The sequence below is a fragment of the Panthera tigris genome, chromosome C1, assembly GCF_018350195.1.
Source record: "Panthera tigris isolate Pti1 chromosome C1, P.tigris_Pti1_mat1.1, whole genome shotgun sequence".
NCBI classification, from domain to species: Eukaryota; Metazoa; Chordata; class Mammalia; order Carnivora; family Felidae; genus Panthera; species Panthera tigris.
In genome coordinates this window covers 78417314-78435715 of record NC_056667.1, presented here as the reverse complement: position 1 = coordinate 78435715, position 18402 = coordinate 78417314, and the positions used below count along the sequence as shown (strand labels likewise).

The window sequence follows — 18402 nt, the reverse complement described above, 5'->3', positions numbered from 1 at the left end:
CGCCCCGGCAGGGATGGGCGTCAAGATCTGGCTGCCCTTCCCGGTGCTCCTCCTGGCCATTCTGTACCCAGTGCTGCTGCCGGTGGCTGCCGCCTTCACTCCCTCCTTAGACAGCGACTTCACGTTTACCCTTCCGGCCGGCCAGAAGGAGTGTTTCTACCAGCCCATGCCCCTGAAGGCCTCGCTGGAGATTGAGTACCAAGTAAGTGCGGAGAGTGAGCCAGCCTCCTTTATCCTAGCTACACCGTCTTCGCCTCTCACCCTCTTAGAAACTTCTTGTGGACTGCCGGGGTGGTGAACAGGGGAGGGCCGCCTGGGTGGCCTGCCAGCTCGGCGCAGGCGCACGAGGCTTGGTTCTCCTGGGGCCGGGGACCGAGAAGTTAGGCGGGACCTGGAATTCACTACCCGCCTTCTCCTCTTTCCTCTGGTCGGAAAGAGGCCAATACTGGTGATCTCGGTGGTTTCCCTCTTTGTTTCATAATTCACCCATCGCCTTGCTAACCAGCACATGCTCCGAATACTGGGAATTTCGCAATACAGGACTGATAACACGTTCTTCTTCGTCATTGGAGGAGATGATGACACTTGTTTTGTTACCCCCACCACGCTCACCCAATTCCGGTATTATAAATGTTCACTGTCATTGCTTCAGCTAAGGATTTTTGAATTGTGAACATGTGATTATCACTAAATCCGATTTTGGAATATTTTGAAAGGAGCTATTGATGTATTTAAGGGTACATTTCCTTCTCAGATATTTATTTTTAAGCCAGGTAATATCTAATTGTATATTAAAACTTTATAACCTTTTGTTCAGTATTGTAAGCATTTCTCCCATTGTTTTCTTTTTAGTATCTGCATAATAATATGTAGGGATTTGCCTTAATTGATGTAGTCATCGTGGTAGAGGATAATTTCTTAGAAGAAATCTTGTTAGTTCAACACAGCTAATTTTGATGTTTCTAGATAGCACTGCAAAAAAAGATGCATTGGTGTGGTTCGCCTTTTAATTTTTCACAAATTACTTAATTTATAATAAGATGTTAATTTTTTTAAGTTGATGTAAAGAATCTTCTCAACAACAGTTACTGTCACGTATAGAGCAAAATAAAAAGTTATGTAGAATTTATATCGGAAGGAACTTTAGAATTAAATTATAGATACTTAAGGAAAGCAATAGCGCAGTATCTAAGGTTACATAGTGAGCAAAACTGAGACTAGAACGCAACATCTATTGATTACCAGTGTGGTTCAAAAGTTCATTTACCATGTGCCAGTAATTGGCGAGGGTCGGGGGTGGGGGGATGTGGGAGGAGTGTGGACGAGAAGACCCACGATGACACGGACAAAAAAAAAAAAAGTTCCTGTTTTCAGGGATCTTATTATTTAAGGGACACTGGCCAATAAATAGGTAATTTCAATAAAGTATTGTTTTTGTTTTTGTTTTTTATAAATTTTTTTTTTCAACGTTTTTTATTTATTTTTTTGGGACCGAGAGAGACAGAGCATGAACGGGGGAGGGGCAGAGAGAGAGGGAGACACAGAATCGGAAACAGGCTCCAGGCTCCGAGCCATCAGCCCAGAGCCTGACGCGGGGCTCGAACTCACAGACCGCGAGATCGTGACCTGGCTGAAGTCGGACGCTTAACCGACTGCGCCACCCAGGCGCCCCTCAATAAAGTATTGTTAAGTGCTGTAGAGAAGAGCCACTTCTCTGGGGTTTCAGAAAAGAATTCTGGAGAAAATAAATTTGAATCTAAAAAGATGCTTAAGTGAGACAAGAATGCAAGGAAGGAGGGGCAATTCAGGAAAAGGAACAAAACGAATAGTATATGCATAGTATGTTTTGTTGGTGGGCAGTATGTGGACACAAGTGCTGGGTCTTTATTAGACTTTAAAACTGTAAAGTCTAGGGTGCAAGTAGAAGGAAAAGAGATTGGAGGTGTCAGAAGGCTGGATGGATCAGGATCATGAATCTTAACCCAACGCGGGCCATGAAGCCATACAGGCATGGCTTTGCCCTTGTTCTGTACAAGGGCCATTGAAGATACAAGCAGCATGGTAACAGTCAAAACTGTTTTTCAGATAGGTCACTGGGTACAGTGTGGAAGATGGATTTAAGGAGGGCGAAATTAGAGGCAAGGAAACCAACGGGGGGTTAGTGAAATAATCCAGGTAAGAAAACAATTTGTCTTATTCAAAAATTCCTTAGTATTAATCCAGGTATTAGGGAGGAAATGTATATTAACTACTGACCTCTTGTGATTATCATATAAGACTTCTAGAGATAAAATGCCTGGTTTGAAATCTTGACTCTGTCACTTAGTACCTATGTGATTTTGAACAAGTTACTTAACCTCTCACTTGTAAAATAGAGATAATAGTAATTACCTCATAGAGTTGATTTGAAAAAAAATGTAAATAATTGTTCATAGGTCATTCCTGACACATAGTAAATAGGCACTGAATGTTAGTTTTTTTCTACATTTACACTTCCTGAGTTAAATAGCTAGCTTCATTTAGCTTTACACTTTCCATCTTTAGTCACTCTTAAAGGGACTGTTCCCCCACTGCATTCCCCCTAAACAATATAGTTGTTCTTGGGTAAGGGGGGGAGGAAAATCATTTAATGTCTGTAGTCCTAGACAATGTTGGAGGACTTTCTAGGATAAGGGATAATCTTCAACTTTTTGTGTGCATTTTCCAACTCCATGATTAATATTCCAATAACAATAAGCTACTGCTTTTTGTTTTCATTTTTAAAATATCAGAGAACAGACATTGCAGACATTGCCTTTGGGTTACTGTGACATATTGAAAAATTTTAACCATTTCTTACTTTTCAAGGTTAAGAGGATACTTCTAAAATAATTGACCACACCCACATTATATTAAGTTCTTAAAAACTTTTTAATGATTTTTTAAGCTTATTTATTTTATATAAAGTACCAGTGTGAGAGGGGGAGAGAGAGAATCCCAAGCAGGCTCTTCACTGTCAGCACGGAGCCCCACAAGGGGCTCAAACCCACAAACCGTGAGATCATGACCCCAGCCAAAGTCAGATGCTTAACTGAATAAGCCACCCAGGACACCCCAGTTCTTTAAAAAAAAAAAAAAAAATTATGTTTATTTATTTTTGAGAGAGAGAGAGACACAGAGTGTGAGCAGGGGACGGTCAGAGAAAAAGGGAGGCACAGAATCCAAAGCAGGCTCCAGGCTCTGAGCTGTCAGCACAGAACCCAACACGGGCCTCGAACTCACAAACTGTGAGATCATGGCCTGAGCCGACGTTGGCGGCTTAACCGACTGAGCCACCCAGGCGCCCCAAGGACACCCCAGTTCTTAAAATTTTTAAATGTCAATACACATATCTTATGACTAAAATAGATCATTCATTTAACTTTTTAAATCATTGCTGAGTGCTTAATTTGTGTGAGCACTATGCTAAGCGCTATGGATACAATGATGAGTAAAAAAATAGTGCATGTTCTCATACTCATACAATCTAGTGTGGAAACAGGAATCAAATTGTTACATAAGTGTAAATTGTAACTCTAATGAAGGTAAGTATATACAGCTATGAGAGTATTTAATGGGAGGACTTAATTTCATCTGGAAATTGAGAGAAGACATTCCAGTTTTTTCTTTTTCTTTCTTTCTTTCTTTCTTTCTTTCTTTCTTTCTTTTCTTTCTTTTTTTTTTTTTTTTTTTTTTGAGAGAGAGAGAGTGCGCGCACGCAAGTTGAGGAGGGGCAGAGAGAGAATGAGACACAGAATCCAAACAGGGCTCCAGGCTCTGAGCTGTCAGCACAGAGTCCCACCCGGGGCTTCAACGCAGGGCTCCACCCCACAAACCATGAGAGCATGACCTGAGCTGAAGTCGGATGCTTAACCAACTGAGCCACCCCGGCTCCTCCGGAGAAGACATTTTAGAAGTAGAGTTCAGATCTATAGAAAAATCAGTTTTATTAGGCATAAAAGGAGTGAGCGGAACAAGGCGATTGGTAAAAAGAATACATGTGCCACGTATTGAGGAAGAAGACAGAAGAAAGCCTTCCTTATAGGAACCGAATGACTGTTAAAGCAACAGCACAGACTAGGGAAAGTGGCACTAATCTTTCAGTGAAATCATCAGGAAGTTTAGTTTCAGATTATTATTTTTTTAAATAAATATTTTACATCTTAAAATTGTATTTTATGTATTTTTAAGTATATTCTGTATTCTTAAATATCATTTTAAACAATTTCATTAAGCCTGACAGTCACTACCAATAATCTCTTTTAAACTTTGTTTTACTGAAATCTTTGTTTAGTTTTGTTAGATCTCTTATTTTCTGATTTAATGGGTATCTTTTTTTAGTTTTTTAGAGGATGATTCTTTGAATAATTCTTTTAAAATACTTTAAGTCCTTGGACATCTAAAAATGTACTTACTTTTTGCTTTCACTTTATCAAATATTTTTTTTTAATTGGGATCATTCAAGACATGGCTTCATTATGGTTTTTTGCATCTAGTATTATAGATAAGAATTCTGATGCCAATCTCAATTTTAAAGTTTATTTATTTTTGAGAGAGAGAGTTAGCATGAGAGAACGAGTGTGAGAGGGTCAGACAGAGAGAATCCCAGGCAGCCTCTGTGTTGACGAGGGGCTCAGTCTCACAACCATCAGATCATGACCTGAGTAGAAATCAAGAGTTAGACGCTTAACAGAATGAGCCATCCAGGTGCCCCCATCCCCCAGTTCTTCTTATTTTGCAGTTCTCTACTACTTATCATTGGAAGTTTCTAGATTGTTCTTTTTAAATCCTTTGGGAAAGTCAGTAGGATTTTTACTCTTTTTTTCATTTATCCTGCTTCACCTCTATTAGTCCCTTCCAGTCTACAAAGATTTTTATCTTTTGAAGCAAAAATTTTTGTTCTATTATTTAATGATTTCCTCCCTTCATTTCTCTTGGTTGTCTTCTTTGAAATGCTTGTTAGATATTTGAAATCTTTAGCTCTGTTCTTCATGAATGATCTTAAAATTTCCCTCATACTTTTCATCTCTATTTTTTCACCTTGTTCTGAGAATTCCGTGGTTCCTTCCAGTTTGCTGATTTTTAGTCTCTATCCATATTTATTCTGCTATCATAGCATTTGTTAAATAAATTTTGGCAACATTTTTTAATCTTTTTAAGAGCTTATTTTTCATACTAGGAACCTCATTTTTTATGGGTTACACATTCCTAAATTTCTCTGAGGATGTATATTCATATGAGGAAACATTTTAAAGTCTGTGTATATTAACTATTTTTTCAGAACTTAATCCTCTCAGAAAAACCAATAACATGAAAAATGGGGCATTGATTGATTTCTTTTTTTTTTTTTTTAAGTTTATTTATTTTGAGAGAGAGATATTGAGAGTGCAAGATGGGGAGGGGCAGAGAGAGGGAGAAAGAATCCCATGCTGTCAGCACAGAGCCTGATGCGGGGCTCAAACCCACCAACTGGGAGATCATGACCTAAGCTGAAATCGAGTCAGATGCTTAACTGAGCCACCCAGGTCCTCCGTGGGGCACTGATTTCAACAAATGTGTCTCTAGTCTGTTTCAGTGAGAATGTTGAGATTGATAGCTACTGGTTTCCAGTGTTGTTATGGAATATTTATATCATTATATATATTCTTCATTTTATTGGGATGTAAAGAAGAAAAAGAATTCTGTATATTTAGCTAGCCATTTGAAACTACTACTGTTGATCAGTAAGTAGAGCACAGGAATAGGTAATTTTTTATATCATTCCATTAAAGCCACCAGAAAAAATAATAAACAAAATAGAGTGAAATAAGAAAAAGATTAGCTATTGGAGGCAGATTGCTGAGTTCAAGTTTTGACCATGCCATTCATTGCTGTATCACCTTGGGGAAATTATTTCTGTATGCCTCACTTTTTTGTTTGTTTGTTTTCTGTTTGTTGGGTTGATTGGTTCTTCTATTTATGTCTTGATGATAATAATAAGACCTGCTTCTTAGAATTGTTGTGAGGAAATTAAACCACATGAAGCACTTAAAACAATGTGTGGCATACACTCTAATTGTTAGCTATCATCGTCATCAGGACATTTTGGGATTGTAAAGGAACAGATTGTGTTCTTTGACCAGTAAACAAACAACCTAGTTGGAATATTCAGTTCATATTGGGGAATAATAGGTGAATACACTTAAGTCAGTTGGGGTCAGATCATGGAAGTTTTGAGTTCTGTGCTAAGAAATAGCTAATTATTATTTTATTGAAGATAAACAGAAAAGTTACATAAGTGTGCCCTAAATTACCTAGGTAAGGTCTATCATTTGAACTCCCTTCGTGTTTCTTTCCACTCTACAGGGCCTCTCAACCAAGGCACCATTTTAGGAAGATTATTTCAGTAATATTTATAAGGCCTAAATTTAGATGCTGGCAACATGAATTGGTAAGAAAGTTCCAAAAATGAATGGAAATGAATGGAATTGAATGGATGGTCTTTCTGCTCTTTCCTAGCCCTTACATGCATCTTGTTGACTTTCTTACCTCTCTAGGTTTAGAAAGAAAATCATTTCATCACATGATCTACTTCATATATTTTTTATTCTATATATAATGTGTTCTTCTCTTTTGTGCTTTTCTACAGGTCTTAGATGGAGCGGGATTAGATATTGATTTCCATCTTGCCTCTCCACAAGGAAGAACCTTAGTTTTTGAACAAAGAAAATCAGATGGAGTTCACACGTAAGTAGTAATCCCTTAGTTGAGTTTCTTGGGCTGAATAATACCAATGGGCTATCTGCAAGGCAGGGAAATTTAGCACATTTGATGATACTAAACATTAGTATTAAATGATTCCATATGAACATTTTAAGCAGTCTTTGAGAGTGGTCTAGTATAAACTAAAATGTCTTCCTTTAACTTTTTTCCCTTTTTTTAGGCATATTGTATTAATCCTAACTAATTTCTTTCTTTGCTTTGGTTAAATAGGATGAATGTGCCCTAGGTGTTGAATTCAGTCTGTTGTGGAATTTTAAACCTGTTTTTCTAGCTAGCACAACCTTTCCATTTTAAGTTACTGTTTAGGTATATAGTTTTGGGTTTGTTTTTTTTTTAGTTTTTAGGCTATAGTTTTTTTTTTAGCTGTTGGCTATATCATATTTGTCCACTGTTCCTTTGCTTAAAAAAACAAGTACAGTGATGCCTGGGTGGCTCAGTCAGTTAAGCATCCAGCTCTTATGATCTCACAGTCATGAGAACGAGCCCTTCATCAGGCTCTGCACTGGCAGCATGGAGCCTGCTTAAGATTCTGCCCCTCCCCTGCTTGTACTCAGTCTCTTCCTCTTTCTCTCAAAAAAAAAAAGTATAGTATGTCTTTGTACGTATGTGTTGTATATGTATGCCTCTTACTAAGGCCTCATTCTTCTTAGATAATTAGAAGATATGATAATAAAAGATCTGACCATAGGAAGCCAGAAAGGAAGAAAATAACTTGTTACAAATTTAGAGTTTAACAAAAGGCTATATATGCTCTCTTACATCTCACTTCTCTTTGTTCATATCTTGTGTGTTTCCCTCTTCCATTCTATTATTCTACTGCAGCACTTTGTTTACTCATTGCATTAAAACTAAATTGTGAGTTTGCAGTTAGAAGAAAAGCAAGTACAGTCTAATGTTTGCCATAAACTAGGCTTTGCATTTTATATGCTTCTAAATTAATCATTCTAGCCCATTATGAGAGATTCCTTGATTCCTCAATTCTCATTTTACAGACAAGGAGGCTCAGAGAAGTTAATTAAGTCTGCAGGGATACACATTTATTAAGAGGAAGCAGGATAGGGGCCCCTGCGTTGCTCAGTATGTTCAGCATCTGACACTCGATTTCGGTTCAGGTCATGATCTCACATTTCTCGTGGAATCAAGCCTGAAGTCTAGCTCTGTGATGGCAGTGCGTATCCTGCTTGGGATTCTCTCTCTCCCTCTCTGCCCCTTCCCTGTTCAAGTGCTGTATGCCCACACACTTGCAGGGCTCTCTCTCTCTCAAAATAAGTAAAAACTTAAAAAAATATATTAAGAAGTTAATATAACTAAAGATAAACTTTTGTTTAAATCTAATTTTTAGAAGGTAGGTTTGAAATTTGGTGTAGTGATTAAGAGTGAGTTGTACAGCCTGGTTTTAAATACTGGTTTCACTGTTCACTAGCTGTGTAACTTTCATTAACTTACTCTAGTGCTCTATGCCTCAATTTCTTTTTTTTTTTTTTAACTTGTTTTACTTTTTATTTTTTTAAGTTTTCATCCAAATTAGTTAGCATATAGTGCAACAATGATTTCAGGAGTAGATTCTTTAGTGCCCCTTACCCATTTAGCCCATCCCCCTCCCACAACCCCTCGTGTAACCCTCAGTTTGTTCTCCATATTTATGAGTCTCTTCTGTTTTGTCCCCCTCCCTGTTTTTATATTATTTTTGTTTCCCTTATGTTCATGTTTTGTCTCTTAAAGTCCTCATGAATGAAGTCATACAATTTTTGTCTTTCTCTAATTTCACTTAGCATAATACCCTCCAGTTCCATCCACATAGTCGTAAATGGCAATATTTCATTCTTTTTGATTGCCGAGTAATACTCCATTGTGTGTGTGTGTGTGTGTGTGTATATCTCACATCTTCTTTATCCATTCATCCATCGATGAACATTTGGGCTCTTTTCATACTTTGGCTATTGTTGATAGTGCTGCTATAAACATGGGGTGCATGTGTCCCTTCGAAACAGCACACCTGTATCCCTTGGATAAATGCCTAGTAGTGCAATTGCTGGGTCATAGGGTAGTTCTATTTTTAGTTTTTTGAGGAATCTCCATACTGTTTTCCAGAGTGGCTGCACCAGCTTGCATTCCCATCAGTTTCTTTATTGCCAAAATGATCATGATAAATGTTAAGTTGGTAAAACGACAGAAAAAGTAATAACATGTACCTCAGAGGACTGTGGTGAATAAAAAAAAATTAATACATATAAAGTGCTTAGAACAGTGGCCTGGCATATCTAAAGAACTCAATAAATGTGAACTTTTATAAACTCAGTCTTTTCTCCCAATGGTTTAATGAGAGGTAATTCTGTACAAGAAAGCAAGATACCTTTTCTTCCTAACAGTTCATTTTAATTTATTCCTAAAGGAAAGGAGGAAATTGGAGGAAAAAAATGGCAGAAATTCTACATATTTTCTATAGTCTCAAATTTAAAGATAAGTTACACTTTTAGTTTCTGTTCATAACTATCAAAGAAAAAGCATAGTTCCCAGTTTATCAATCTAAACTGACTTTTTAAATTACTATTTCTGTATTAATGGTTTATACAAAGATTTTTCCTGAGCTCTGCATAGGTAAAGTGCCATTTTAAAAAGCATTTTAGAGGCACCTGGGTGGCTCAGTCAGTTGAGTGTCTGACTTTGGCTCAGGTCATGATCTCACAGTTTGTAGGTTCAAGCCCCACGTCAGGCTCTGTGCTGACAGCTCAGATCCTGGAGCCTGCTTCAGATTCTCTGTCTTCCTCTCCAGTTATACTCTTATGTCTCTCTCTCTTTCAAAAATAAAGATTTAAAAAATTTAAAAAATAAATCAGTTTTGGGGCGCCTGGGTGGCTCAGTTAAGCGGCCGACTTCGGCTCAGGTCATGATATCGCGGTCCGTGAGATGGAGCCCCGCGTCAGGCTCTGTGCTGACAGCTCAGAGCCTGGAGCCTGTTTCAGATTCTGTGTCTCCCTCTCTCTGACCCTCCCCCGTTCATGCTCTCTCTCTGTCTCAAAAATAAATAAACGTTAAAAAAAAAAATAAAGCAGTTTAATAAAATTTAAAAATTTAATAAAAAATTAAAACTTTAAAATTTAGAAATATATATAAAAATCTAAAAATTAAATAAAAATAAAAAATAAGAGTATTGTTATTGAAAAGAGTATTATAGTTGAGATATTCTTCCCCCTCATTCATTCATAGACGTATTTAGTATTTACTATCAATTACCACATACACTGGTTAACAAAGACGAATAATTGGGGGCTCCTGGGTGGCTTAGTCGGTTGAGCGTCCGACTTCGGCTCAGGTCATGATCTCACAGCTCGTGAGTTCGAGCCCCGCGTCGGTCTCTGTGCTGACAGCTCAGAGTCTGGAGGCTGCTTTAGACTCTGTGTCTCCCTCTCTCTCTGCCCCTAACCCACTCGCATTCTGTCTCTGTCTCTCTCAAAAATAAACATTAAAAAATTTAAAAAAAATACGAATAATTGTAATAGCTAGTACTTGCATAGTGCTATGTGCCAGAAATATTCTAAGCATTGTATAGTAGAAAGCAAGAATTGTTTGTTTTGGGTTTTTTTTGGAACACTGCTTTTTTTCTTTTATTAGAGTTTATTCATTTGTTTTGAGAGAGAGAAAGAGAGCACAAGTGGGAAAGGAACAGAGAGGAGAGAAAATTCCAAGCAGGCTTCTTGCCATCAGCACAGGGCCCAACATGGGGCTCAAACACACCAACCATGGGATCATGATCTGAGCTGAGATCAAGAGTCAAGACACTTAATTGACAGCCACCCAGATGCCCAGAAAGCAAGAATTTTGATCTATCCTGCCTCCTCTAATTTTTAATGTTTACTCATTTTGAGAAAGAGAGAGCAGGGGGGAGGGGCAGAGAGACGGAGAGAGGATCCCAAGCAGGCTCCACACTGCTAGCACAGAGCCCATGAGATCATGACCTGAGCTGAAATCAAGAGTTGGACGCTCAACCAACTGAGCCACCCAGGTGCCCCTAGCTATATTAACTTTTTTAAGGCAACTAAAATAGCTGTTATGACACTGAAATAGTTTTTTTGTTAAATCCTTAAAACAAATACTGTCCTTCCAGAAGGCAGGGTTAGGAAAAATGTCTCCAGAGCTACAAACACCTTAAGTAACAGCTATTGGCTGGCACTTTTGGGAATGAGAAATTTTGTGTGTGTATGTATTTTTCTAGACAACTGAATTAATACCACCCTAACTTACATGAGAACTTACTAATTTTGGATGACTTATGTTCTTTATTCTAATTGGAAGGAAAATTAACTGCATTTCTTATTTGGTAATATTTTGTATCATTTGTAGTAATAAAGTTCCTTTCTACTAAAAGTAATTAACACAGATTTAGAAAGAGATTAGTATAGGAATGACTATAAAGTAGTAAACATCTTTTTTTTTCATACACATGCATAAGTTCATACATGTCAGTGCTTCTCAAACGTTTTTCATTTTTACCCTTGTCCCCATGCACCCTTTCTAGACTTTTATGCCTCATCATCCCGTGAAATTTTAGAACCAATTTTTTTACCTGTGTCTTTATCTGTACACGTAAAAAGAGTAGGTACAGAAAGCTTCCCCTTTTTATCCATTTCAGGGTTAAAAGTGGCTAAATAGAGTTGAGTTAAATAAAATAAAGACTAAACAAAATTAAGAGTTACACTAAAAAGTGATTAACATTGAATTATACTTTACAAATAGTCATAACATTTTTTTCCTTTTAAAATTGTTCCCCACTGTATTTGCCAGTATTCTTCAAGCTTCTTCCAAAGGTTAAATACATCCTCAAAGACAAAGGTTTGTCATGGCTGAGGAGATCGCAAAGAATGCAGACAGGCTCTGAACAGTATTACGAAAAGAAAGATCAATTAACTCGAGAGTCAAAACCAAACTTCGTCTATGCGTATGACAGGCTTATGTGATCATAGGCAAGTATTTTATGTGAACCTTATTTTACTTACCTTGAAAAGGTCAATTATGCCTAACTTCCAAATATGATGGTAAGGATTAAAAGAGATAGAATATGTGAAAGCAGTGTGCATTTTTTATTGGGGGGTAGATAAGCATTTAGTATTTTTTATGTATAGTATATATGTTAAAATCCAGTCAAATTACTGAGTACTTATCTCTTATGCTTCAAGTTGGAAACAGGTGGAAGAGATGGGGACTGACTTAAAAAGAGGAGAACCACATGCTGTAGTGACAAGGCTATAGAAAATGATACACGTACCTCAGTTTAAGCAATCCATTGTATTGGAAATAAGAAAATTTCAGAATCATTTAAACCAACCTTCCATGAACCAGTCCCAACAAAAACTAAAACTCAGTTTCAGTGGTTTTTGTGGCCGGCACTAGTAAATGTCATTAGCCTATGCAGTATTTTTCTTGTTAAAGTTTAAAAAAAAAATAGGAAGCCACTTTGCTAAAGTAACTGTGCCCAGGCCAATTATCTTGAATGTGAAGCTAATGAGACCAAGATTAAAAGTATAAGTCAGATGTGAGTGGCATTTACACAGTAAAGGGTAATGCCACTGACAGTAAAGCTCTGGTTGTTGGCTACTGACCTCATCCTAACCTTTGTAAAGTATGTTATAAAAACATTCTTAATCTGTAGGAGGCCTGGAAGAAAAGCATTTGGAACAACCCATCACTACTTTTGAAAACAAAACTCACGTTAGAGTTACCTCAATTGAAGGGGAGGTTTGTGGTCTTATTTGCATACAAATTGACTTATAAGTTACTTTTAATAGTTGTAAATATTAAAGATCATTTTGAGGTATCATGTATCTATGTTTTTAATCTTATCCTTTTCCAAAAATTAGGTCAAGACCTTTTACCATAATTTCCTGAGCCAATGCCAAGCACATGGATATTAACAAGTTACCTCTTTCCCAAGAAATTATAAATTATCTTTCAATACTAAGCTGTCAGCAAACTGTCCAATTACTAACGTAAACCATGTTATTTCTTTTTCTATCTATAGGAATTTTTTCTTTGATCCTAAATAGAAGTACAGATAACTGAAGACATACACTTTTTTTAACACAGGATAGAGACTGAAGACGGTGACTACATGTTCTGCTTTGATAATACATTCAGCACCATTTCTGAGAAGGTGATTTTCTTTGAATTAATCCTGGATAATATGGGAGAACAGATGCAAGAACAAGAGGACTGGAAGAAATATATTACTGGCACAGACATGTTGGATATGAAACTGGAAGATATCCTGGTCAGTATGATCTTTTAATAAATAAAAATTATCCACAGGCCTGACTATGTGATAGGCACAGAAATAAGCATTTTCTCTGCATCATCTCAGGTAATCTTTACTTATGAACTCTGAGGACTATTTATCTCCATCTTTCCAATGAGGAAATTGTGCTTTAGGGAGCTTAAGTAATCTTTCTTTCATATAACTAGAGAGGAGGGAAATAGAATTTGAACATAAGCTCTTAACTCTGAAACTCTCTTAGAATATTCACAAACAGAAGAATGTAATGATCTATAGTGTACTTGCACATAGAATAAAAGTGAGTAATTTGTAAACCCTTAAGATGTAGAGGCATTTTCCTCACAGCATGGTTTTTATAACATGAAATTTGATATTACTTGGTTAATTTGGGAACACTGTTTAAATTACTCAGACGAGGCCTAGCAGTCACCAGAAACTAGGACTACATTCAGGAGTAAAAACTCTTAGAATATGGCTTCTTTGTTTGAATTTCTTTATACTTTTATCATTAACATGCATAGTGAAATGTACATGTTACTATTTGTTAATAATAGTACTAGCGATAGGGGGAATAGGTCAGTACCTTCAGCCACAGATAGATGTAATCAAATCATAGAATTTACTGAGTGATATTTGTAAATAACATATATAGCTGTATGATAGAAACTCCTGCAGGAAAACTAACATGGTTTTGCAAATTGAAACTGTGTAACCTCTAATACTTTTATAACCTAACTTTTTTTTCTTCTTATAATACGGTATTTTGATCACTTGAGGTTTATTAGGAAAGCAACTATCAAATTATAGAAGAGACCTATTATATGTAGATCAGTTAGCTTACGAAGTTGGAAAATTAAACAATCGTGTATGTGTGACTCTTAGTAACTGAGCTCTCAGAGCCTTGGTTTTCTCACTTGCCAAATGGAGAGAATACCTCTAGAGTTGTTGTGAGGATGAAATATGATCTAGCATGTATAGAAGTGCTTTAAATGGTGTCTGGTACAAAAAAATGTTAGTTTTCTTAGCTCTTCCACGAGTGTTACTAAGAATACAAACTGAAAGGATTAAGTTTGATTGGTATGAATTTTTACCGTAACAGTTTTTTATCTCACCATTTCCCATAGATATATATTTAAAATCTCAATCATATTAACTTATTGTTCCATTTTTATTTTGCCAACAAGAACAGTAGTACTTACATTATTCTTATTAGTACTTCACTGCATTCTCAGGAGATTGAATTCATTCACATGGTTAAACAAAATGACCAGCAAGTTCAGACTTAAATATGGTTTAAGTACTTGTAAGTCCTTTTTAAAGAAAAATAAAATGTCTTTCAGCTTTACTTCCCCAAAATTTAGTTTCATAACAGCAAACTTTAATAAATAATTTTGTGTTTGAGTATCATTTCTATAACATTGAAAAGAATTATGCATGATCTTTTTATTTGGGGATCTGAATTCTTTATTTTTCTAGACAATATTTGCATTACTAGGTTACCATTCTTTACAAATAGGCCTAAATGATAAATACTACAGTTTGTAGTTTTGTAGGTTTAGCAGAAGAGTCTGAAATTTTGAGTATAGTTTTTGCTTAAGTGAGGACCTTAAGCAAAATGACTATCCAGGAAAGTCTGTTTCTAGTATTTTCTTATTTTTGCCGTAAGTACAGTTGACTGTTGAACAATCTGCAATTGAACTGTGCCATCTACTTACACACAGATTTTCTTTAGTAAGTGGAATGTAGTACTGTATATGCATTTTCTCTTATGATTTTCTGAGTAACGTTTTCTTCTCTCTAGCTTACTTTATTATAAAAATACAGTATATAATACATATAACAAAAAGTGTGCTGATTGTTTAGGTTATCAGTAAGGCTTCTGGTCAACAGTTGGCTATTAGTGGTTAAGTTTTTAGGAAATCTAAAGATTTACATGGAATTTTAACTGTGCAGGGCATTGGCATCTCTAACCCCCATGTTGTTCAAGGGTCAACTATGACATCATTTCAAACCTCAATTTTATCTTCTATTCATATAGCCCTTTTATAGTTTTCAAATCACTTCTCACCAAGACCCTACTATAAAAATACGTTTTTCAGAAGATGTACAATTTAGAGTGCATCTTAGTAATAAGCTTTTACAAATGTGATCTTGGAACATTTTTTAAAAAATAGATTTGCTTATACTTTGGGATGTATAATATACATATCAAAAATTGGAATATTTTCTAATTTCACTACATTTTCTGAGATAAAAACATTGGGTGTTTTGCTAGACACTACACTGGGCCAGACTAACATTCAAAGAAGAAAATATAAACCCACAGTGCATTATATAAAGACAAATACCTGAACACTGTTATCAGTTAGGTTTTTTAAAAACTTAGTTTATTTTCTTATGGTTGTGAGGGCTGAGAAAGAGGTAATGTATGTAAAACCCCTGGTACTATACCATTCAAATAGATTTTCACATTATTTTCAATTTACAGTAGCTTTGCTCCTCTGTTAAATAACTATTTATAAAAAAATAATTTAAATAAACCAGGAGAACTGTTACATAAACTTACAGAGATCTTTAGGTAATCCAAGTAGCACCTGTCCCTTAATTGTTTGGATATAAAACTAATATGAATGTCAGGGTACTGTGAATCACATGTTTAAATTGGCTTAAATTTACTGAGCATTCTTTTATAGTAAAATTATTTTATTTATCTCCAGGAATCCATCAACAGTATCAAGGCCAGACTAAGCAAAAGCGGTCACATCCAGACTCTGCTTAGAGCATTTGAAGCTCGTGATCGAAATATCCAAGAAAGCAACTTTGATAGAGTCAATTTCTGGTCTATGGTTAACTTAGTGGTAATGGTGGTAGTGTCAGCCATTCAAGTTTATATGCTGAAGAGTCTATTTGAAGATAAGAGGAAAAGTAGAACTTAAAACTTTAAACTAGACTACTTAACATAAAAAAGAGAGATGGAAAAATGTAATATACCTTACAGTTAAAGTCCAAGACCATTAATAGTCTTTTCAAAAAAGATTTTCAGGTATTACCACAAGCGTGAAGCAAGTATAATTTTAATGTGAAAGGAAAGTCTTCACTTTCATCTGTGCAAGTAGTCTTATTGCTTCAGTTGTACTTAAAAATATAACAAATATTTTGCAGAGTATAGGTATAATTGAATGAAGCCATATTAATAACAGCATTTTCCTAAGTTTGAAAAACTTTTGCAAATGTCATAGGTGATTTAAATAAATGAGCTTTGGGCCCAAATGCAACACCAAACAATGTTTTTAAAAGATTCTCTTACCTAGAAGTTTCTTTGTAAATTTGGCAAATACAAATTAATACAGGTTTTCAATATATTGAAGTTTCTTTGTAAATGTGGCAATTATAAATTAACTGTGTAAGTTTCCAGTATATTAAGTTATAAATCATCTGAGAATTACCTAATCATAGATTGGAATAATCTTTAGAAAACAAAAACTCAACTTTTCTTTTTACATATGTATCTCTCCTATAATGTAAATAGACACATAGCTGTGAAAAACAGATTTGTGAGACTTTTATAACCAAATATATTTCAATTTAAAATATTAACAAAAAGTATTAGTTTTATAGACTTAGCTTACAGTCCCCAAAGGCCAATATTTTCATAATTCTTAAATTGCTCAGTCATTATTAAAATTTGGAAAAATTTTCTCCTTGAAATGAAATAGCTCAGTCTCCATAGGGACACATTTTGTCTAGTCCTTAACTAAGATCTAGAATTTTGAAATTAAATGTGACAAAAAATACTTTTATATTACCTATCAGCAGTGTTATGTTAATTTTAACATGATTATTGACTTGGATAATACATTATTACCAACAGTTGTGAAGGAAAATATTGCTTTAAAAATCTGGGCCTAACATAAATAAAGATCTCTTTTTCTGAGTTCTTAAAATCAACAACAAAAAAAATAACAAAATCAATAAAGAAGAATTTGAGTAAGCTTGAGAACATCTGATCAAAATTAAGTTCACTTAAATAAACTAAGTATCTAGAATCTGATTGGTTCACTAATGACCCTATCCTAAATAATAATCAGACTAAATGCTAGTTAATTGTAGAAACTATACTTGGCCATGGCTTTTATTGTTTTACAGTTGTTTTATTGTTTTGAATTGTCTTTTATAAGTATTCAGGTATATTTTATGAAACAAACTCTACTGTAAGATTTAGCACTGGGTAAACATATTACAACTTTTATTATAACTTTCATTAAATTACTTTTCTGATCACTTTATTTATTGACATTCAAGTAAGGATTGAAAGCCTACAGAATCCCAAATTTAGAGTTGATATGTGAATAACTTTATATAAAGTCTCTGACATCCTTGCTTATTGGGTCTATGGAGTCTTACTCGTATACTAGTAATTTAGCTACATTAAGTAGAATTTTTAGGTTTTATCGATTTGTAATACTGGTTAAGACAAATATGAGTTAGAAACAATCAGCTTACAAGTTTGAATATAGCACCCCTCTGTACATTAGTACTGCTTGAATTCTTAAGCAATGATATCAAGAGAATGGTTTATTAATTTACAGTCAGAGTGGTACAAAAAGATTTATTTCCCTCCTTCTTATGCCTTTGGGAGAACAAAGGTTAGATATCCATACTCTGAAGCTTTTTAAAAATGAGGATTGATTACCTTAACTGACCCAAGGAAATGCTTTTATGTGTCCAGGAGTAGCACCTGAAATACAGGCAAAACAAGGGCCAATAATTGCCTATGAAGTCCCATTCCCCCCTTCTGTTAAACTCAAAATGAGAAGCAAACTTACCATACTATACCTAATAAAACAGTGCAGATATAAACTACTGCATCTTTTCTATAAAACTGTGATTAAGAATTCTACCTCTGGCTGGCTACTGTACTGTACTGATTCCTTACTTAACAATGAATTTGTTACATCATCTACGTATGATTCATGCCACTGATTTTAAACCTGTGATTCAGTAACTTCTTACCTTATAATGGCCTTATTTGGAAAACAAAGAATTTAGGAATACTGAGGACAATTTTATTCTTATAGGCACAAAATGAAGAGTGGGATTAAGAATGTTACTTGTATTAACCAAAAAAAGTATAATCAGTGAACAAAGAACTAAATTCTTTGGCATACAGATTATCTGCCTCGTGTGGTTTTTTAAATGTCAGTATTAAATTTTGAAATTAAAATTATGCTAAAATTAAGCTATCACATAATGGCTGATTTTGACTTTGGTGTTTAGTTACATAAACTCTTAAAATACTGTAATATTTAAGGCCTAGAGTTTTATTCTCATTTGCATTTGGGTCATTAATGATA

General features: G+C 35.2%; 1 protein-coding gene across 2 annotated transcripts; it reads left to right on the top strand.

The window, feature by feature from the left end:
* The first annotated feature begins 13 nt into the window (after positions 1 to 13).
* On the top strand, positions 14 to 18125 carry TMED5 (transmembrane p24 trafficking protein 5). Of its 2 annotated transcripts, XM_007073410.3 has the most exons (6): positions 14 to 202; positions 6647 to 6744; positions 12862 to 13045; position 15036; positions 15121 to 15174; positions 15766 to 15881. In XM_007073410.3, exons 1-6 carry the CDS (start codon positions 14 to 16, stop codon positions 15825 to 15827), a joined length of 588 nt encoding a protein of 195 aa, XP_007073472.1. In that variant the 3' UTR covers positions 15828 to 15881. The 2 variants fall into 2 exon arrangements, with proteins under 2 accessions (XP_007073472.1, XP_007073470.1); XM_007073408.3 differs by lacking the exons at position 15036; positions 15121 to 15174 and having other exon boundaries at positions 15766 to 18125.
* Positions 18126 to 18402: the final 277 nt, after the last annotated feature.

Excerpts from the sequence above, each read along its gene's own strand:
- TMED5 (XM_007073408.3), top strand. The coding sequence starts at position 14 with ATGGGCGTCAAGATCTGGCTGCCCTTCCCGGTGCTCCTCCTGGCCATT. Across the intron at positions 6,745-12,861 it reads AAATCAGATGGAGTTCACAC|GATAGAGACTGAAGACGGTG; the intron begins GTAAGTAGTAAT and ends TTTTTAACACAG. Across the intron at positions 13,046-15,765 it reads TGAAACTGGAAGATATCCTG|GAATCCATCAACAGTATCAA; the intron begins GTCAGTATGATC and ends ATTTATCTCCAG.